The 23,206-nt window shown below is 36.3% G+C and overlaps 1 protein-coding gene across 3 annotated transcripts in view; it reads left to right on the top strand.

Moving 5' to 3' along the window:
- Nucleotides 1-12,787: 12,787 nt before the first annotated feature.
- LOC131944040 (uncharacterized protein CXorf38 homolog) overlaps nucleotides 12,788-23,206 on the top strand; it is a 12,396-nt gene continuing 1,977 nt past the window's right edge. The window contains exons 1-2 of one of the 3 annotated variants that reach the window (XM_059304496.1): nucleotides 12,788-12,808; nucleotides 17,622-17,879. In XM_059304496.1, the coding sequence (XP_059160479.1) occupies nucleotides 17,635-17,879 (245 nt within the window). In that variant the 5' untranslated portion in view covers nucleotides 12,788-12,808; nucleotides 17,622-17,634. Of the gene's footprint in view, nucleotides 12,809-15,625; nucleotides 15,784-15,841; nucleotides 16,244-17,621; nucleotides 17,880-23,206 lie in introns of those variants that run through there. The other 2 variants (XM_059304497.1, XM_059304495.1) reach the window with 2 other exon arrangements.

The following is a 23,206-nucleotide window of genomic DNA, read 5'->3' as shown; positions in this document are numbered from 1 at the left end:
TGTTTTTTCGTGCTTTCAAACACAATTCTCTCTAATTAGCTTATTAAGAATATTAAACTGGGGGAGGGGGGGGTGTGTTCTTAAGCTCAATGCGAGAGACATAACCAGTGAGAGCACAAAACTGAGCATGGGTATTTTTTAAAATCTTTACTTCAAAAAGTTAACATAACAAAAATGCCCACGTGTAAAATGTTAAACAATTTTCCACGAAATGTGACAAAATGAAGCTATCACTCTGCTTTTTCAGGGAATCGTAACTCCATATCCAGTGGCGTAAACATATAAATTATGATGTAACCTAGGTGGACAAAGTCCATGGGCCCGAGGTCTAGGGACCTCTGAGCTTTTTAAGTAAATAAATCGAGTATATGGAGACTCAATATTTTGTTTTACTTTATTTTTAGAAGAAAAAAGTAGGCCTACCTCGGAATCGATTTCTGATTCATCCAGAGGCGTAGCGACCCTTCCCGGCGCCCAATCTCATGGCCAATGTCATCCTAGTAGAGAATTTAAAGATGGAACTGGACGAATTGTTTACAATAACAAAAACAACAGTTACTTCTTTGTTGAATCGTGAAAGTCACTAGAGAGTAGTTGTGCTTCTCACCTCATCTAAAGAGACCATTGCTACACCCGCTGCACATGGTTGTTTGCAGGCATGGTCAGTCCTGATTTTGTGTGGCAGCGGATAGTGTTCCTGGAACATCACGCCACTATAGTATTAAGATGAAGGGCATGAGAGTAAATTCATCCACATCCAGTATTTCTTCCAGACTTTTTTCTCCGGGAGGGTGCATTTGATATTTTCGGGGGGGGGGGGGGGGGGGGGGCGGACAACATTTTCCGGGGGGCGGACACTAAAAAAAAGTATATTTTTCGAGATGTGTGGCGTGACAGCGCTGAAAAGCAAATCAGCGATTTGTTGAAGAGCAGGAAAGAGCTGTCAGGAGTGAAGCAAACATCTGGAGACAGTTGCTGGTAAAATATTATGCTGACTAAGTGCTCTGACTTCGGGGAAGCGTAGATACAGTGTAAATCTAGTTAAAAACAATAGAACAGAATTGGGTAGACATATTGCTTTTCTAATTATCAATATTGAAAACAGATGTGGGTAGAGCACACGGATCTAGTTTATATGTTCTACAGTCATTTTAGCATGCAGCGCAAACGTGGTTTAACAGTTTAAATGGTTAGGACAACATCAAAATTGGACACTCATTAATGGAGTCGGCTACTTGTCACACAGTCATTCTGCGTGTATGACTTCATTGAAAACAAAATACATCGATCGGTTTATTTACCAATTAGATCTAGTTGACACACTTGCTTGCTGGTTTGAGTTTTTAGCACACAACATAATAATATATTTACTCTGAGAAATAGAAATATGTTGTAAAATAAATTACAAATGGCTATATCATTTTCATATAATATTTTTATTCTTTTTGTAAACATTAATTTATATTTAAAAGACAATAAATAATGTGTAATTATTTTCTCAGGGCCGGCGCTACCCATTAGGCGAACGAGGCAGTCGTCTACAGCGCTGTCCATTGAGGGGCGCAAAAAATGTGTAATTACCATTTAAAAGTACCTAATAATTAATAACTTTGATTATATTATTTACACTATAGACTGGGTAATATTCAAAAGCGTAGCTATCTAGTTCGGTGCCAAGACCAACTATCAATTATGTGCCCCCCCCCCCCTCCAGAGGCGTATCCAGGTTTTCGTTGTAGGGGGAGCAAAAAGAGCAAAAAAAAAGGCGCCGAATTTTTAACACGTTCTATTTACGTGTATATATATATATATATATATATATATATATATATATATATATATATATATATATATATATATATATATAATTACTAGCTGTATGTCATTACTTCGCTATGATGTAAAATAAATTGAATGAAGCACTCTGAAGAAATAAGAAAAAAACACACAATGTGGGCCGACAAAACAAAATTTGTATCAATCTAAACAAAAAATATATATATATTTATACACACACTACAACCAAAAACAATGAACGTAACACAATCTGTTTTGTAATTCTTGTAAAAAGATTTCTTACATAATAATTCCTGGGAAATTATTTAGGACAAGTGAAATAGGGGAAATAATCACTCTCTTAATATAAATCTGTAATCTACACATTTAATTATAAATTTCAAAAAAAATAATAACTTTAGAATATAATGAAATTGCTTAACACTATTCGTGTTTACAAAATGTTTTTGTCTATAATCAGAATTTAATATATCGTCATCATAAACGCTAAAGTATTAAAGCATAATGAAAGTTTATAAAAAAAATCAGAGTTGGTATAAAACCACGCTTTTCGATATAATAGAAAAACATTCGAAATATCAACCTACATTTAACTAAATATCTGTCTTTAAGTTCAGAGCATATATTCTTTGTGTTCTTTAAAGATCATTTTTTTAACATAGTGATAGGTATGGGTTAGATCACTGTATTGATCACACACCTTTTTACTGGTAACTGCAAAAACAATATTCACAGAGTTTTACGTTTAAAAAGCTAATTTTCTGGCGGCATGGTAGTTTAGTACATCATTACGTGTTCTCTACATGTACTTAACAGATCAGGTGGTGAGGTGTGTTGGGGGGGGGGGGGGGAAGATAACCAACTCAGAGTGAACATAGCGTCAGTTTTTAGATGACTGTTCTAAACATACATATATATTACACAAATATATATTACACAAATATATATTACAGAAATAGATTTAAATAAGTAGCAGGGGTATTATGACAATATTTTTTTTTTACAGAAGGGTCCATGGGGTAGGGGGGTTGTAACTGTTTCATATAATTTGTAATCGTAATCACTATCGTTGTTGACCTTGTCAAAATTTCCCCACCACTACGCAGTTTGCTCATAAGTAAATTAAATAGAGGTGCCACATCAGTTGTATTTGTTTCTGTATTTTAATTTTTTTTAAATTAATCACACGATTCCTACTGTATATATGAAGTAATTATGTGTGAAGTTTTATGTATAACATTTTCTAATTCAATTATTCGTAAGCAAATACATTATACAGCTGCCTTAAACTTAAACTTAACACCCCTCTTGCCAAGTGGTACTACCGTAGAGGTTTTTTAAATATTGCAATGCATCGTAATGGTTATTTTTAGAATGGCAAACATTAATACGTGTTGTAAACCTAGGCACTACTAGACTAGTACAATAATGCTTAATTGCTGCATGAAAAGAAATCTTGTGATTTACATAGATGTGCCGACCAAAAATATTTTTTAACAAATATCATTGTTTAAAACTTTGAGTTTAAAAAGTTTACAAAAAGGCGCCACTTTGCTGAAAATGGCCAGAGGGGGAGCGGCCGCTCCCCCTGCTCCCCCCTGCGTACGCTACTGCCCCCCTCCCCTCCTCTACTTAGATCTATATATAGTTATTCGAGTTGGTGAAAATGCCTTTGCCTTTTTCTTTTGGTGCCACACAGTTGATATAGAAAACAATTAAATAAGTCCGTAATGTTAAGTAGCAGTCAACATTCTTCATTTCGACTGCATATTATAATTCAGTAATGAGCTTTCTATATTATTATCCACCACATTTGGCGCACCATTTGGGTCGACGCCTGGGGCTGGCACCCTATACGCCTTCCCATTGGCTACGCCTCTGTTAATATAATGAGATATTTATTGTATTTAATATACATCTTTTAATCTCGAATATTTCAAACGATTATCTGATTTTAATGTTAATTCAGCAATCGCTCCATCGCATGTCGCGATGTTGTAAAACGTCCAATTTGGATTTTTAATATCTTATAGGCTATCTGTATGATATATCCAATATCAACAAAAAGACATCTGCGGACTTACTAACAGACTGCAAGCATTTAAAAACGTCGTTAACGAATAACGTTAGTAAAGATATTGTGGTTTATTGTTATTGCCAGAGTTTCTTCCCACTCGAACGAAATGAAATTTATATAATTTATATAGAAAATATATACTTTTAACAGTGTCCGCCACCCTCCCCCCCCCCCCCCCGAAGAAAGTCTACCGCCCCTCCGAAAATTTCAAGTGCCCCCCCCCCCCCCCCCCCCCCCCGAGAAAAACGTCTGGAAGAAACACTTGTTGCTCTACAGCAGGGGTCTCCAAACTTTTCAGTCCGAGGGCCGCATTAACTATCAAATTTCAATTCGGGGGCCAGTTAATTCCAAACATGTCTTTGATTTTTCTGGGCAAAGTTCCTCAGCCATCACCAACAAACGTTTTTTTCCGTGGACAAAAAGATCGCCGCGGGCCGGGTGAGAGGAGCTCGCGGGCCGGATCCGGCCCGCGGGCCGTAGTTTGGAGACCCTTGCTCTACAGTAACTAACACATGCTGTTGCATAGAGAAAAACAAGTTAATAAAAAGTCTAGTGACAATTTAAGCGCAATTTCCTTATGTTATCCATAACAATTTTTAATTTTTTGTGACCGAACGAAAGGATATTTTTTTGCGCTAAAAACCTATACGATGCTCAGTTTAAATTAAAAATATCATCCTAGGCCTACACGATGCTCAGTTTAAAAATTCCTAATTAATTTTTTGTGACCGAACGAAAGGATATTTTTGAAAACTTTCTTCGGCAATATTGTTCTTAATTATAGCAGGAATCGATTGGTACATGTTTCAAGTCGCTAAGTGGTCTGGTTGCCGAGATATGGGCCAAAAACTGAATTTTTTCGAGTTTTTTTTTGGCTTTTTCGGGAAATCCATGAAAGAAACCCGGAAGTTTTTGGCCTATGTTCATCCTCGTAACTTGCTTAACATAATTGCTTTTGGAACTAGTCCTCTATATTGTTTCGTTGAGGAGGAGATACGACTTAAAGCTGCGGACACACATCCATTCATTCATACATCCAGAAATGATGGGTTAATAAACGCAATTCTCCAGAATGGAAATTGCGCTAACAATAGGACTTATGTATTATAAATTGTACTAGCCATCGGTACCCGTTTCACGTGAATTATAGTTCTATATATTTTAAAATGTTGTACTTGTTTGAGAAAAATAATTTTTAAAATAGTTATTGGTCAAAACGCAATGTGCTTTACTACACGCTGAACGATATTAGTGACAAAGCAAAGAAATAACTCATTAGCTAAAAATCCGACACATTTAACATAACACAGGCATACACTGATTAAGTGACTTAAATGATTACTTTAAAACAGTAAAAATACTTCATTTCTTCATATTCTAAAATTGGAAGATGACGCCATGAGTTTCTGTAAACAATTGGCATGTGACGTCATTTTTATGCGTTTTTTTTCACAACTATAAACACTTTTCCGATTGCATAATTAAAACTGTTTTTCTACATTCGAATACGCCTTTATTTTTTATTTTTCTTCTTTAAATAAATTGTGGTTATACATTTAAAACATCTAACATATTATTTTCAACAAAAGTCCGTATCAAGTTCTCCATATATCGCTGAAGATTCTGATGTGATACCTTGCGAAAATATTTTGCGGACAGAGAGAAAGAGAGAGAGAGAGAGAGAAAGAGAGAGAGAGAGAGAGAGAAGTTCGCACATGGTCTTTTATATATTAGGATGCTGTGCCACGTAGAAATTCAATCTACTTCTGTTTTCACCGTCTACAATGCGATGTTTCTGTAAATATTGTTTTGTATTAGTTTTTTTGACGACTCACCAAGCAATACTGCCTCTTTCTCAACTTTCACTCTTCATTGTTCTTGCTTTAGTTTTTAGATCAAACAAAATATTTCAGGTTGCTCTTTTCCGACGATTACCTGCCACCTCCTGTGCCACCCCTCATTCTTTTTGCAAAATATAGTGTTTATATCTGTTTATCCTTTGTAAACTCCCGTCACCCGAGTCGTATGGACCCAATTGTCCACCTTATAAGGATCGCAACTAGCATTGTCTCTTGGCGTTCCACCTTGTTGCATGTGGGCGATGATGCCGGCGGCTTTTGGCTTGGTTTTTTTATGGCTGTCTCACCTCGTTGACATAGAAAGTGCTATGGAAACAGTAGTGACCGCTTTTCGCAATATTTAGGTGTTGATCCTTTGTGTTTTAGACACTCCCGTCATCTCCAGTCGCTCGGACCCGATGGTCAGAGGCGTAGCAATGGGGGGGGGGGGGGGCAGGGGGGTACATATGTCCCCGGGCGCCGACCTTAGGGGCGCCAAAATGGGTTGTAAAAACAAATTAAAATGTCATTTTAGCTGCATTTTTGCATTATAAACAGTTTGAGGGGGGGGGGGGGGTGCAAATCGACTTTGCTCCCGAGGGGGGGGGCGCTAAATTGAAAGTTTGTCCCCTGGCGCAGGGAAGGGTCGCTACGCCTCTGCCGATGGTTCACCTTATAAGGATAGTGTGGAGCGGCAGCTTTATAACTAAGCAGCGTCCTCTTCTTTCTTTACAAAAAAGGGCTATAAAACTGGTTACTGGCTTGTCTAGTAGTCTGGATTCTTTTCTTACAACTAAAATACTTCCATTAAATAAAAAGATAATATATACTAAATCAATTTTCTTATATAAAATATTCCACGAAACAGCCCCCTCTTACTTATCTGATCTATTTTCTTTTAACATAAAATTAAATCGTCGTCTTAATTTACCATTCCCTTATTCAACCTTTTTCCAAAAACATAGCTTCGCCTACTCTGGTTCTAATTTGTGGAACAATCTTCCTAATAAAATAAAGCTATCTAGATCTGAAAATATATTCAAATCTAAACTAAAACTAAAATTATTTAATGACCTAACTGACTCATTGTAACATTTCTCATTCATCTATTATATTCTCTTTTTTTATCTCATTATGTATGATAGCTATGTACCATTGTTTCTTTATTCCACATTTTTAGTGCTATGTGTTACTGCTATGTGTTATTGAATTGTTTTATTTGTTTAAACGGCCAATGTGAAAAAAGGCCTTTGTGCCTACAATTGTAACCGTTGTTTGAATAAATTTGAAATTTGAATTTGAATAAATTTAGCAACTAGCATCGTCTCTTCTCTTGAACGTTTCGCCATATTTTATGCCTTATTTCGATGGTTGTCTAGATAGGAGCTATACATTAGCACATATTTTGCGATTATAACAGATTGACGATAGAAGCATATGGTTGTATATAACATTTGATGGTCTAACTACATAATGGTTCAACACAGAGAGGAGGCCGGAAGGAAGTACAATCACAAGGGACATCACCCAAGACAACAACATAAATATAATACTAATACAGAAGAGTGAGTTCCCCTGACCTCACAATTATCTCACTTTATTACATCCCTTTACCCTTAGAACACAACAACACATCTCTCAATAGAACAATTGATGGTATCCTAAAATCACCAATTATATTGTAACATGAACATTATGGTAGATTACATCCTTACAAACAATGCACAATATGCCACAACATAATCAAGATACAAAACAATGATGTCAAAGTCCTTTTGACCTTTAAAATCATAGGTCTAACTTATTTGGGACTTTGATTGTCCTGCTTGACCTTCTCAGTGGCTTTTGATTTGGTGACTCAAGATTCTGACCATTTGGATTCTCTATCTCAGGAGGTCTAGGATTTAAATCATTAACTCCAGAATTTACATTTTCTGACTCCAGACAACTTGGTTCACTCATATCAACAGAACTTGGTTGTGAAACAAACTGAGTTGGTGTGAACTGATCAGATTTGGTGGGATTGACAGATTCACACTTATTATCTGCACAAGTTATTTTTAACTTTATAAGGCACAGGTCCTGTACATTGAACAATTTGACCTGGTATCCATTTTTCCTTTCTCCCATAATTTCTTAGATACACATTATCATTAACTGCAAATTCTCTTTCAATGAATGTTGTCATGATCTAATGGAACTATTTTTGAATTGGCATCTGAAAGTATTATGCTGTTATTCAGATCCTTGACTGACATAGATTTCTTTGATTGATCAATTTCCTCAGGTAATCTGATAGTGCTTTTATGGTAACCAAAAATACTGTTTAAAAGTAATATCCTGGACAATATCACTTGCAACTGTGATCCAGTATTTGAAGTGGGTGTATTCAATGGCAAAAATCTTTGCTCTTTTCTTTTGATGTTACCCTTTTAGTTTCTGTAAGTGCTAATGATGTTAGCAAAGTTGTTTGATGATCACATTCCTTCTTACTAATGTATTCTCTTTAAAACATTTGAAATTGCCATATCACCATAACCATTTATTAAGTTACAAGTACTTTGTTTAGGCAACTCTGACTGATAATGGACTGCATCTTCTCCATCTTTTATATTATCTTCACAAAGGGTTTTAATTTCTTATTTTATATGGCCTTAAGTCATCATTCACAGACTCTTCAGGCCAACCATTCTTACAGTACTCATACACTTTTATTAAGCACTCATCTTTTGTGTTTCTCTTTTAACATCATTCACATTAACATCATTCACATTAACATCATTCACAGTTATATTGGAGTTATCCATGATAGTGAAGAGAACAAATACATCTTCTGGTACATAGCTCAGGCTTTGGTTTTTTAAAGGTAATCTACTAAGACTATCTGCACTATTCTCAGATCCAGGTTTGTATTTCAATTCATAATTGTATGCAGTTAGTGTGATAGCCCATCTTTGAATTCTTGGTGAGGCATGCTCAGGTAGGGTTTTGTTTTCTCCAAATAAACCTAGCAATGGTTTATGATCTGTAAAGATGGTGAACTTCCTACCAAACAGAAACTTATGAAATTTCTTAACACCAAAAATGATGCCTAAGCCTTCCCTATCTAACTGAGAATAATTTTTCTCAGCCTGGTTCAAAGATCTACTGGCAAAAGCAATGGGTCTGTCACCCTTCTCATCCATGTGGGACAAGACTGCTCCTACACCATCTGGTGAAGCATCACATGTTAATATAAGTCTTTTCCCTGGGTCATAGTGAGTTAGTAAGGTGTCAGCAGACAAAGCCTCTTTTGCTGTATTAAAAGCAGCTTCTTGTTGTTTACCCCAGTGCCAAGTTGCATTTTTCTGCAGCAGCTTGTACAGTGGTGGTAGTTTACCAGACAGATTCCCTATGAACTTTGCATAGTAATTTATCAAGCCCAAAAAAGCTCTTAGTTGTTGGGTATTTTCAGGTTTGGGTGCCTCTTTAATGGCTTTTGTTTTCTCAGGTTGAGGTCTGATGCCTTGTTTGCTCAATATATAACCAAGAAAACTAATTTCTGTCAGCATGAATTGACATTTATCTTTGTTTATCTTTAAACCTTTTTCACCAACAATTTTCAAGACTTTATCTAGTGTTTTAAGATGTTCAGTGTCATTCTTACTAGTTATGTACACATTGTCAAAGTACACACAAACATTTGGAATATCCTTGAAAATACTGTCCATGACAGCTTGGAAAATTCCAGGGCTAGATGATATGCCAAAACATAGTCTTTCATATTGGTAGAGTCCTTTATGTGTGTTTATTGTCGTATAGACTTTTGAATCTGGATGCAGTTCTAGTTGAGTGTAAGCATGACTAAAGTCTAATTCAGTGAATTTGTCTCCTCCTGCCAAATTCAAAGAGATTTCCTCAATGTTAGGTATAGGGTACCTATTTAGCTCTATTTGCTTATTCAGTGTAGTTTTATAATCTCCACAAATTCTTATAGAACCATCCTTCTTTAACACTGGCACAATGGGCGTTGCCCAATCGGAATAGTCTACCTTCTTTATGATGCCATTAGATTCCAATCTACTTAGCTCATTTTCAATTTTGTTCCCCATTGCATAAGGTGGAACTCTAGCTTTGCAGTATCTTGGATTTGTGTCTTTAATACTTAACTTCACTGTTCTATCATTTAGTAATCCTGGATTACCAAAAACACATTTATTTTCAGATATTACTTTATCTAGTGAAGTAAGACTAGATTCTTTTACATTCTTCAATGAACAAATACTCTCCCAATTTAACTTAAGATCACTTAACCAGTTCCTACCTAGTAATGGCGGTCCATTTCCTTCAACCACAAGAAGAGGAAGTTTAACACTTTGACCATTATAACTTACATGAACCATACACTCTCCTATTACCGGAACATTGTCACCAGTGTATGTTGTTAGACACTTGTGACATGGCTGTAGAGGCACTGATCCTCCTGTGACAGCGTCAAAATCTTTCTTTGTTATGACTGTTAGAGATGCTCCAGTGTCAAGTTGGAAGCTGATGCTCTTACCGTTGATATTAACTGGTACATTGATGGGAGCATGACTTATTGATTTCACAGAGAACAGGTTGAAATCCGGCTGCGAATCAGTTTGAGCATTTTCACTGGTAGAGTGGTTCATTGGTTGAGTTAGGTAGTCTTGGTGAGAGTTAACATAGTGCTGCTTTTGGTTGCGGTACTGTCTTGACTGGCTAGATTTAGCAACAGACGAAGACTTTGCAAAGCAGGCCTTAGCAATGTGACCTTGCTTACTGCACTTATAACAAGTTGCAGACTTGAACTTGCACCGATGAGATGCATGGGGACCTTTGCATCGATGACATTTTTGATAATTATTACTAGATTTAGATCTAGGATTTGAACGAGCAGGCTGTTTAGCATAAGTTGGAATGCTCTGATGGGGTTGATGTTTATTGACTAACCTGCTGTTTACTGCATGGATCTCTGAAGGTGCTAAAGATCTCGCCGCATCTGATGACTGCTGGACTGACATTGCAAGTTGTATTGCTTTTTCCAATTTTAGATCTGACTCGAGCAGCAACTTTCTTTGAATATCAGGGCTGTTTACACCTGTCACAAACTTTTCACATAATCTGTCAGACAGCGTGTCTCCGAATTCACAAAAGTCACTTAAATGACGTAAAGCAGCAACATATTCTGATATTGACTCGTTTTGTTGACGAGTCCTACTGTCAAATCTAGCTCGACATAGAAACTTTGATGGTACAGGCGCATGGTGGTCTGTTAGCAATTTGCTCAGCTCGTTAAAGCTCTTGGTATTTAGACAAGCTGGTGCGCATAAGTCTTGTAGTAGCCTAAATTGTTGAGGCCCTATGACTGTTAACAAAACAGCTCTCTTTTTGGCTTCTATCGTCACGTTGTTAGCTTCTAGGTAAAAGCTTAACCTCTCTAGGTAATCTTGAATGATTTCATCATTCGCATCAAATTCTTTCATTTGGCCATACAGCGCCATAATTCTAGAAATAATTAGCTAATAAGCTCTAGCAAACCTCTTTTTTGCGTAAGTAGGTGCTCTTTCTAGTAGATGTTTATCCTTCGTCGCCAATTATAACAGATTGACGATAGAAGCATATGGTTGTATATAACATTTGATGGTCTAACTACATAATGGTTCAACACAGAGAGGAGGCCGGAAGGAAGTACAATCACAAGGGACATCACCCAAGACAACAACATAAATATAATACTAATACAGAAGAGTGAGTTCCCCTGACCTCACAATTATCTCACTTTATTACAGCGATATAAGAATTTTTTATGTTTGTCGACCTTATGGTTTGTCGATCTTATGGTTTGTCGGCCTTATGGTCTGTCGGCCTTATGGTTTGTCGGCTTTTTGGCTGTCTGCCTATTGGCTGTCGGCCTTATATATGTCCTGTTGGCCTATGTTATGTCGGCCTTTCGGTTGTCGGCCTTTTGTCTTGTCGGCCTTTTGTCCTACACCCCTAGATTTATTCGATCAATTTTTAAAATTAGATCTGAAAATTTTAAAAGGCTTTCAAAGTACTATACAATTACTTCTAAATTGCAATTAAAAATGTTACGTCACACTTTGTAACAACCCTCCCCATCCATCCCTAGGGGAGGGCAAGTAGGATAGCCGCCCCAGGCACGGACTCTAGGGTGCGCCAAATGGGGGAAAAAAAACAATTCTGAATTGCATTACTAAATGATAATCAGTAAAACTTAAGAAAAAGACTACTACAAGATATTATAGAGTTGTTTAAGTGTTGTTTGATGCAATATGTGACACCTAAATGTAAAATTTTAATAAAAACGTTTTGATAACAAGCTTTTATGTAATAATGCCCTAAAAAGTAGAAAATAAAGGAATTTCTTTAAATATATTATAATTTAATACACTATACTACTATTTAGATAACTAGGCCTATTATTTTTACTTTTTCCTATACAGATTATAGAGAAAGTATTGTAGTTGTGCACACAAATCACATGAAATTTTGAGTTTTCAACGTTTTCAGAGTTTTTTCCAGGCATCTCTTGGGGGGGGGGGGGGGATATAATAGTTCGCTCCGGGCGCCGGAATGTGTCGCTACGCCCCTACATCACACAGTGTGTTGCCATGTCTGGGCGACCCCAATTTTCAACATATCATTATCAACATAAGATTAATAAAAGCTAAATCACTGTGTTAAGGTGTACTGTAAGACCATCTCGATGCAGCAGATGAGATATTAGATATAGATTCTAGATCTAGGCATTGTAAAATGTATAGGCCCTAAAAGAAATCTAGATCTTGAGTCCTAGATTCTAGATTTTACGGTAGCGCAAGTGTAACTCTTCACTATAAATTAGAAAAAGGCAAAGAAAGATCACATCTTGAAAAACTTGGCCATTAGTGCCTTATCGTAGAGTCAATAACGAGCCTTACTACAACTAGATCTAGACTTTTACTAGACTAGGCCCTAGGCTCTATCAGATGCTTTCAGATGCTTACTAGATCTAGTCTAGATCTAGATTAGATCTATCTATACTATAATATAGTCTATATACTATATAGCCTACTATATCGGATATCATAAGGTTACCGGTAATCTATCGTTTTGGGTACGTAAAATCGCCCGCGACTAGTAATGTGAAAAACAGGTGACTCCTTAAATTTTAATAATTATTTCACATTTTGAGGAGGATTTATGTTTTGAAAAATACAAAAATGTTTCCTTCTTTCATTTATGTACCTGTTTTTAAACAATTGAATTAAAACTTTTCAGTAATAAATGAAGACTAGCGATGTTTCCAACAGATGCAACCATGCTCATTTACTATAGCAGCCATCTTGTTTAAGTTTTTTTTTATAGCGGATATAGCGCGAGACAGGCGGAAGTCACTCTATTTTACAAATGGCTGCTGTTTATATAGCAAATCTTGCTTGCAAACACTGCTGTTTAAAGTTAATTTCTGGCATATATTGATATATTTAGCCATTGATTTAGGTTTATTATTCATTTATCTATAATATTTGACACAAATATATCACAATATACTTCTACTAAAGCCTTGACAATGAGGTAACTTTTTCGTACATTAATAGCCGCGGGCGATTTTACGTACCCAAAACGATAGATTACCAGGTTACCTTACAAAAAATTACATCACAGTACACTTCACTTCACTAGTCTATCGAATTCGTCCTTAAATAATAAATATTAAATAACTTAATACTTAATAATAATAATTAATTTAATATTTTAATAAACAAATTAGTAGACTCTAAATTCTAAATTAGAAGTCTAAAATTTGGGTAATCGGTAATCTATCAACTTACATTTCATTACAACTTGAACTATCATCGTTGTTTTAGGTACGTAAAATCGCCCGCGGCTAGTAATGTACGATAAAGTTACCTTATTGTCAAGGCTTGGTAATCTATCGTTTTGGGTACGTAAAATCGCCCACGACTAGTAATGTGAAAAACAGGTGACTCCTTAAATTTTAATAATTATTTCACATTTTGAGGAGGATTTATGTTTTGAAAAATACAAAAATGTTTCCTTGTTTCATTTATGTACCTGTTTTTAAACAATTGAATTAAAACTAGTCGCGGGTGATTTTACGTACCTAAAACGATAGATTACCGGGTAATCTAATCACTAATCTAACGTTTTAGTTTTAGGTGCGTAGTTTAGGCTAGTAGATCTAGTACTAGTTACTAGAATCTAGTAGTAGATCTAGAATTTAGATCTAGTTATGTGCGAAAAAGTTGCCTCATAGTTAAGGCTTTAATTAATAGAAGTAGGGCCCATATTGTGATATATCTGTGTCAAATATTATAGATAACTAAATAATAAACCAGAATCGTGTTTGCAAGCAAGATTTGCTATATTATATAAACAGCGACCATCTGTAAGTTAGAGTGGTTTCCCCTAAATCTCTAACTATAATTTTACCAAAAAAAAAACAACTCAAACGCGAGGGCTGCTAAAGTAAATTAGCTTGGTTGCATCTGATAAAAACATTGCTAGTCTTTATTTTTTACTGAAAAGTTTTAATACAATTGTTTAAAAACAGGTACATTAATGAAACGTTGAAACATTTTTGTCACTTTCAAAACATAAATCCTCCTTCTAAAAATGTGAAATAATAAAATTTTTTGAATGAGTCACCTTTTTTACACCACTAGTCTCTGCCAATTTTACGTACCTTAAATGATACATTACTATATATATATATATATATATATATATATATATATATATATATATAGTAATATATATATATATAGTAATGATACATTACTATATATATATATATATATATATATATATATATATATATATATATATATATAAAAAGTAAAATCACAATATAGCATCGGTTATTATTCCGGAATCGTACAGTAGCAAAAAACAGTAAAACCATGGCGTAGTCTGTCAAGCCGTTCCGGAAACTACCGGAAATAAATATCAACTATCATTTATTTTGCGCCATATTATTTTAAATAGGCCTACATAATGTTTAAAGATGTGCATGGATTTATTTTAATTGCATTTAAAATACTGTTTTGCTAATTATTTTGTATTTCTAATTATTTTAAGTGTATGTGCAAATTATGGCTGCTACTAAACATTGTTCTAGTTCTTCTTACTACTTTTAACTTTAGTAAATCTTATTTTTCTAGATCTAGATCCAGTTGTTGCAAATCTTCTGCAAGTTTTTTTCTGTGTTTCTATAAAGAAAAAAACATTAATTACCACACTCGACTTTATTAACATTTAGTTCAACTGATTGTTGCTAATTTTCTGTCAATTAAACTTTAAATTAAGTTAAAACATTAATTTAATGCACTTGACTCCATTTTTATTTAAACGGTCAAATAAACTATGGTTTACATTAAAGAATGTTACCGAAACTCAACAAACATTACCAATTAATTTCTGACGCTATAGCCTGAGATATATTATGTATAGAATCTATCAGGAAAAAGATGTGCATGACCATAGCTCTATAATTGTCAATTATAATTGTCAATTTGCTCTAGGCCTATATGATGGTTATTCTTGTCATCTATATGTTAGCTGTCTAGGCCAATGTGTTGTCTTGATTGATGAGACAGGGATTAACACGATAAATACTTAGATAGTAGATTTAAATAGGCTATTCAAATATTTTAAACGTAACTAATAGAATAAAACTCTCTACAATTATATCATAAACACTCTAGCCGTTATGACCTGCCCGAAGCTCAACTGCTCGACCACAGGGCACAGATAGTTTTGTCAGAAGAGTAAAGCTAAAAGAGTAATTTGATTATATATATATATATATATATATATATATATATATATATATATATATATATATATATATATATATATATGAAAAAGCCATGAAGGTCTTTGTATTCTACTGTGGTTAGAAGTTGTGCATTGTTTAATAGGCCTAGTGTCTTTTCTCAGTATATTTTATTCCGCTACACGCAGCTCTATAACAAACCACCCCCTCACCTTCTGATGATCATTGGAGACTTCGCATTGTTTACTATTGCACAAATAAATGATGTAGGTAGATCGTTATAAAAAGTCTTACTGCAGCAGTTTGTTTTCTTAACCTTGAATCCCAATTAATTATCACAGATAAACAATCATAGAAATATTTTTAAAACTGCAATTGTGTTTTGTAAATAAAGTAACTCACAAACTTGTATAGATTCTATACTGAAAATAAACCGGGAGTGATCTCCCCTAAACTTTCTCGAATATTCTTATATAAAATAACAGGGAATGGGAACTCGGGCTATAGACATGATTTTTAATCCATTTTAAATACTTAAAGTTTTAAAAATAGAATAAAATCTCGTAGACAAATTAATTGCACACCAAGTGAACGCCAAATAAAAAAGCGCATAATAGTGCGCAATATTATTAGTACTTTTAAAATTTACATTAGTTTTTTGAGAAATCGGAAGTAGCGTAAAGTACTACTTCCAGTCAACGGAAATTACTCAAAATTTAACAGAAGGTAGAGAATTAGATCTTTTACTTACATGTGAAATTTCATTTATCTATCTGAAATAGTACTCAAGTTATAGACTTTTGAGAAATTCAAAGTAGGAAAAGTACCACTTCCGGTTATCGGAAATCGCTCAAAAGTTGATACGGATCTACGATTTTGATAAAATACTTATATATGAAATTTCATCAACCTAGCTGTAACGGTACTCAAGTTATCGTGTCTACACACGGACAGACAGACACACAGACATACGGACAAGATTGCAAAATTATGTTTTTCCGTATCAGTGAGGTGTAAAACATCGAGATTTGTAAAAATCTCGATTTTTTTTTTGCACGATTACAAGACTTTCTCTATACTTCGTATATACGAGAAAGTAAAAAATCCTCATCATGATTTTATAGTATCAGCATGGTATGTAAAGTAGCTAACCATTGGGAAGATGAAGTAGAGTTCATATGTTTCTTAACCTCATCATGTGAAGGGATGGTGTGGTCAGAATTATATTGTGGTGTCTGGGATTCAAATGGACAGTTCTAAATATTCCACACAATATTATTTTATATTCTTGGATTCAAATGGACAATTCTAAAATCCCCCTAAATATATTCAGGTTTTCCTTAATAATGTCTTTTAGCATTTGAAGTTTTGAAATGCCTGATAATTAGATTATCATTTATTGTAATTTGTTAAAATTGCCATATTTTAAAATAATTAATGGTTTTTAAAAATTATATTTAATGAAAAAAATAAATATAGTATATTTTGTTAGCATTTATAACCGAATTTAAGTTTAAAATAGCAGTGTGCAATAGAACAGGATAGTCGAGCATTAGTGCACACAATTATTAACCCAAAAGTTCAGCACATGGGGTTCACCTGAGTACTAATTATAGGTGACTTGAGGCAGGGAAAACAAAAGACAGCTGGGCAAAGTGCTGATCATTCAAAAAAATTCTTATGCAGAGGTCTGGTCATCTAAAATGGCGTCTAACTTTGTGACATGAAAATGACCAATATTGAATACCATGTTTTTGCTATAATTTTACTCTGTTATTATGTACCTACTAAGACTATTTCTTTCATGCCATCAACGAACCAACTGCCAATTATGTTTTGAGAAATAGTCATGTGACTTTTCTCCTCGTATGAGATGACATTTCTGATTTTCACAAACAAATTTGTTGCTGCTAATGCTAGATAAATTAAGATCAAATTTGTTTTCTTTCTCTAAAACTTCTTTTATATGGCAATGAACTTCAAAGTTTAAACTTGTAAAAATGACAAATAACCCTTAGGATTACATATACGTTGAAACTAATCTAATCTAACCAACTAATAAGCCTGCAACAAATGCCAAAATGTTTATTTTTTTGTACCATAGAAATTTGGTGTAAATGGGTCAGCTGACATCTAGACAAGAAATACTACAGACAGAAGTCAGTGATCCAGAGATGCGCAATTGGTTGTATGCAAGCATGGCAATCAGAGAGACTTCTCAAGTTTTAGCCAAGTATGTCCACACTCAGATTTCACAAATGCACAAGAATATGCGGAGAGCTATTGGAGCATCTGGACCCTGTAAACAGAATTGTAGTCACAAGGATGAGAAAAATAATGTGTGGTGTACATCTTGTGACAGGTCAGTAATATGTGGTGTATGTCTTGTGATGGGTCAGTAATGTGTGGTGTATGTCTTGTGATGGGTCAGTAATATGTGGTGTACATCTTGTGACAGGTCAGTAATATGTGGTGTATGTCTTGTGATGGGTCAGTAATGTGTGGTGTATGTCTTGTGATGGGTCAGTAATATATGGTGTATGTCTTGTGATGGGTCAGTAATGTGTGGTGTATGTCTTGTGATGGGTCAGTAATATATGGTGTATGTCTTGTGATGGGTCAGTAATGTGTGGTGTGTATGTCTTGTGATGGGTCAGTAATATGTGGTGTATGTCTTGTGATGGGTCAGTAATGTGTGGTGTGTATGTCTTGTGATGGGTCAGTAATGTGTGGTGTATGTCTTGTGATGGGTCAGTAATATGTGGTGTATGTCTTGTGATGGGTCAGTAATGTGTGGTGTATGTCTTGTGATGGGTCAGTAATGTGTGGTGTATGTCTTGTGATGGGTCAGTAATATATGGTGTATGTCTTGTGATGGGTCAGTAATGTGTGGTGTATGTCTTGTGATGGGTCAGTAATATATGGTGTATGTCTTGTGATGGGTCAGTAATATGTGGTGTATGTCTTGTGATGGGTCAGTAATATATGGTGTATGTCTTGTGATGGGTCAGTAATGTGTGGTGTATGTCTTGTGATGGGTCAGTAATATATGGTGTATGTCTTGTGATGGGTCGGGTCAGTTATGTGTGGTGTATGTCTTGTGATGGGTCAGTAATGTGTGGTGTATGTCTTGTGATGGGTCAGTAATGTGTGGTGTATGTCTTGTGATGGGTCAGTAATATGTGGTGTATGTCTTGTGATGGGTCAGTAATGTGTGGTGTATGTCTTGTGATGGGTCAGTAATGTGTGGTGTATGTCTTGTGATGGGTCAGTAATATGTGGTGTATGTCTTGTGATGGGTCGGGTCAGTTATGAGTGGTGTATGTCTTGTGATGGGTCAGTAATGTGTGGTGTATGTCTTGTGATGGGTCAGTAATGTGTGGTGTATGTCTTGTGATGGGTCAGTAATGTGTGGTGTATGTCTTGTGATGGGTCAGTAATGTGTGGTGTATGTCTTGTGATGGGTCAGTAATGTGTTGTGTATGTCTTGTGATGGGTCGGGTCAGTTATGTGTGGTGTATGTCTTGTGATGGGTCAGTAATGTGTGGTGTATGTCTTGTGATGGGTCAGTAATGTGTGGTGTATGTCTTGTGATGGGTCAGTAATGTTTGGTGTGTCTTGTGATGGGTCAGTAATATGTGGTGTATGTCTTGTGATGGGTCGGGTCAGTTATGTGTGGTGTATGTCTTGTGATGGGTCAGTAATGTGTGGTGTATGTCTTGTGATGGGTCAGTAATGTGTGGTGTATGTCTTGTGATGGGTCAGTAATGTGTGGTGTATGTCTTGTGATGGGTCAGTAATATATGGTGTATGTCTTGTGATGGGTCAGTAATGTGTGGTGTATGTCTTGTGATGGGTCAGTAATATATGGTGTATGTCTTGTGATGGGTCAGTAATGTGTGGTGTGTATGTCTTGTGATGGGTCAGTAATATGTGGTGTATGTCTTGTGATGGGTCAGTAATGTGTGGTGTGTATGTCTTGTGATGGGTCAGTAATGTGTGGTGTATGTCTTGTGATGGGTCAGTAATATGTGGTGTATGTCTTGTGATGGGTCAGTAATGTGTGGTGTATGTCTTGTGATGGGTCAGTAATGTGTGGTGTATGTCTTGTGATGGGTCAGTAATATATGGTGTATGTCTTGTGATGGGTCAGTAATGTGTGGTGTATGTCTTGTGATGGGTCAGTAATATGTGGTGTACATCTTGTGACAGGTCAGTAATATGTGGTTTATGTCTTGTGATGGGTCAGTAATGTGTGGTGTATGTCTTGTGATGGGTCAGTAATATATGGTGTATGTCTTGTGATGGGTCAGTAATGTGTGGTGTATGTCTTGTGATGGGTCAGTAATATATGGTGTATGTCTTGTGATGGGTCAGTAATGTGTGGTGTGTATGTCTTGTGATGGGTCAGTAATATGTGGTGTATGTCTTGTGATGGGTCAGTAATGTGTGGTGTGTATGTCTTGTGATGGGTCAGTAATGTGTGGTGTATGTCTTGTGATGGGTCAGTAATATGTGGTGTATGTCTTGTGATGGGTCAGTAATGTGTGGTGTATGTCTTGTGATGGGTCAGTAATGTGTGGTGTATGTCTTGTGATGGGTCAGTAATATATGGTGTATGTCTTGTGATGGGTCAGTAATGTGTGGTGTATGTCTTGTGATGGGTCAGTAATATATGGTGTATGTCTTGTGATGGGTCAGTAATATGTGGTGTATGTCTTGTGATGGGTCAGTAATATATGGTGTATGTCTTGTGATGGGTCAGTAATGTGTGGTGTATGTCTTGTGATGGGTCAGTAATATATGGTGTATGTCTTGTGATGGGTCGGGTCAGTTATGTGTGGTGTATGTCTTGTGATGGGTCAGTAATGTGTGGTGTATGTCTTGTGATGGGTCAGTAATGTGTGGTGTATGTCTTGTGATGGGTCAGTAATATGTGGTGTATGTCTTGTGATGGGTCAGTAATGTGTGGTGTATGTCTTGTGATGGGTCAGTAATGTGTGGTGTATGTCTTGTGATGGGTCAGTAATATGTGGTGTATGTCTTGTGATGGGTCGGGTCAGTTATGAGTGGTGTATGTCTTGTGATGGGTCAGTAATGTGTGGTGTATGTCTTGTGATGGGTCAGTAATGTGTGGTGTATGTCTTGTGATGGGTCAGTAATGTGTGGTGTATGTCTTGTGATGGGTCAGTAATGTGTGGTGTATGTCTTGTGATGGGTCAGTAATGTGTTGTGTATGTCTTGTGATGGGTCGGGTCAGTTATGTGTGGTGTATGTCTTGTGATGGGTCAGTAATGTGTGGTGTATGTCTTGTGATGGGTCAGTAATGTGTGGTGTATGTCTTGTGATGGGTCAGTAATGTTTGGTGTGTCTTGTGATGGGTCAGTAATATGTGGTGTATGTCTTGTGATGGGTCGGGTCAGTTATGTGTGGTGTATGTCTTGTGATGGGTCAGTAATGTGTGGTGTATGTCTTGTGATGGGTCAGTAATGTGTGGTGTATGTCTTGTGATGGGTCAGTAATGTGTGGTGTATGTCTTGTGATGGGTCAGTAATATGTGGTGTACATCTTGTGACAGGTCAGTAATATGTGGTGTATGTCTTGTGATGGGTCAGTAATATGTGGTGTATGTCTTGTGATGGGTCAGTAATGTGTGGTGTATGTCTTGTGATGGGTCAGTAATGTGTGGTGTATGTCTTGTGATGGGTCAGTAATGTGTGGTGTATGTCTTGTGATGGGTCGGGTCAGTAATGTGTGGTTTTTTCCATACATTACGAAAGGGGGGGGGTGTGCGCATTTTAATAAGTTTTGCCTAGGGTGCTAAATAACCTGGTGCCGGTACTGCGGTCATAGTAGCTATTTAGAATTAAATGTTTCTAAAAGTTGTTTTTTTAAATCTAAAATAAATCAAGACAAGATGTTTAAAAACAGAACACTCTTGATAGATCTAGATCTAATTGTTTAGTAGAAAAACATTTCTTCTCACACATCTCAAAAAAAAAACCACAAGCGTGAAACTAAAATAATGTCTTTCAAATTGTATCTTTTTATTTACTCATAATTCAGCAGGTATTTCTACCGTTTTCTTCTTGCATTTTACAGCCTTGCTATACCACTTTACTTTTTTAACCAAAGCCATCACTTAGGTATCAGTTGCTACATCCACATCATATCCATGTCAGTTGCTACATCCACAGCATATCTGCGTCAGTTGCTACATCCACATCATATCCATGTCAGTTACTACATCCACATCATATCTGCGTCAGTTGCTACATCCACATCATATCTGCATCAGTTACTACATCCACATCATATCCATGTCAGTTGCTACATCCACATCATATCTGCGTCAGTTGCTACATCCACATCATATCCACCTCCAGTTGCTACATCCACATCATATCCATGTCAGTTACTACATCCACATCATATCTGCGTCAGTTGCTACATCCACATCATATCTGCATCAGTTGCTACATCCACATCATATCTGCGTCAGTTGCTACATCCACATCATATATGCGTCAGTTACTACATCCACATCATATCCACCTCCAGTTGCTACATCCACATCATATCTGCGTCAGTTACTACATCCACATCATATCTGCGTCAGTTGCTACATCCACATTATATCCATGTCAGTTACTACATCCACATCATATCCATGTCAGTTGCTACATCCACATCATATCTGCATCAGTTGCTACATCCACATCATATCTGCGTCAGTTACTACATCCACATCATATCTGCGTCAGTTACTACATCCACATCATATCCACCTCAGTTGCTACATCCACATCATATCCACCTCCAGTTGCTACATCCACATCATATCCATGTCAGTTACTACATCCACATCATATCCATGTCAGTTGCTACATCCACATCATATCTGCATCAGTTGCTACATCCACATCATATCCATGTCAGTTGCTACATCCACATCATATCCATGTCAGTTACTACATCCACATCATATCCATGTCAGTTGCTACATCCACATCATATCCACCTCCAGTTGCTACATCCACATCATATCCATGTCAGTTACTACATCCACATCATATCCATGTCAGTTGCTACATCCACATCATATCTGCATCAGTTGCTACATCCACATCATATCCATGTCAGTTGCTACATCCACATCATATCCATGTCAGTTGCTACATCCACATCATATCCACCTCAGTTACTACATCCACATCATATCCACCTCCAGTTGCTACATCCACATCATATCTGCGTCAGTTGCTACATCCACATCATATCTGCGTCAGTTACTACATCCACATCATATCCACCTCCAGTTGCTACATCCACATCATATCCATGTCAGTTACTACATCCACATCATATCTGCGTCAGTTGCTACATCCACATCATATCTGCGTCAGTTACTACATCCACATCATATCCATGTCAGTTACTACATCCACATCATATATGCGTCAGTTACTACATCCACATCATATATGCGTCAGTTACTACATCCACATCATATATGCGTCAGTTACTACATCCACATCATATCCACCTCAGTTACTACATCCACATCATATCCACCTCAGTTGCTACATCCACATCATATCTGCGTCAGTTGCTACATCCACATCATATCTGCATCAGTTGCTACATCCACATCATATCTGCGTCAGTTGCTACATCCACATCATATCT

This window comes from Physella acuta, unplaced genomic scaffold (genome assembly GCF_028476545.2).
Source record: "Physella acuta isolate Inbredline_101_S28 unplaced genomic scaffold, ASM2847654v3 ptg000476l, whole genome shotgun sequence".
Classification (NCBI taxonomy): domain Eukaryota; kingdom Metazoa; phylum Mollusca; class Gastropoda; family Physidae; genus Physella; species Physella acuta.
The sequence above is the reverse complement of the archived record's forward strand: the minus strand, read 5'-3'. Positions and strand labels throughout refer to the sequence as shown.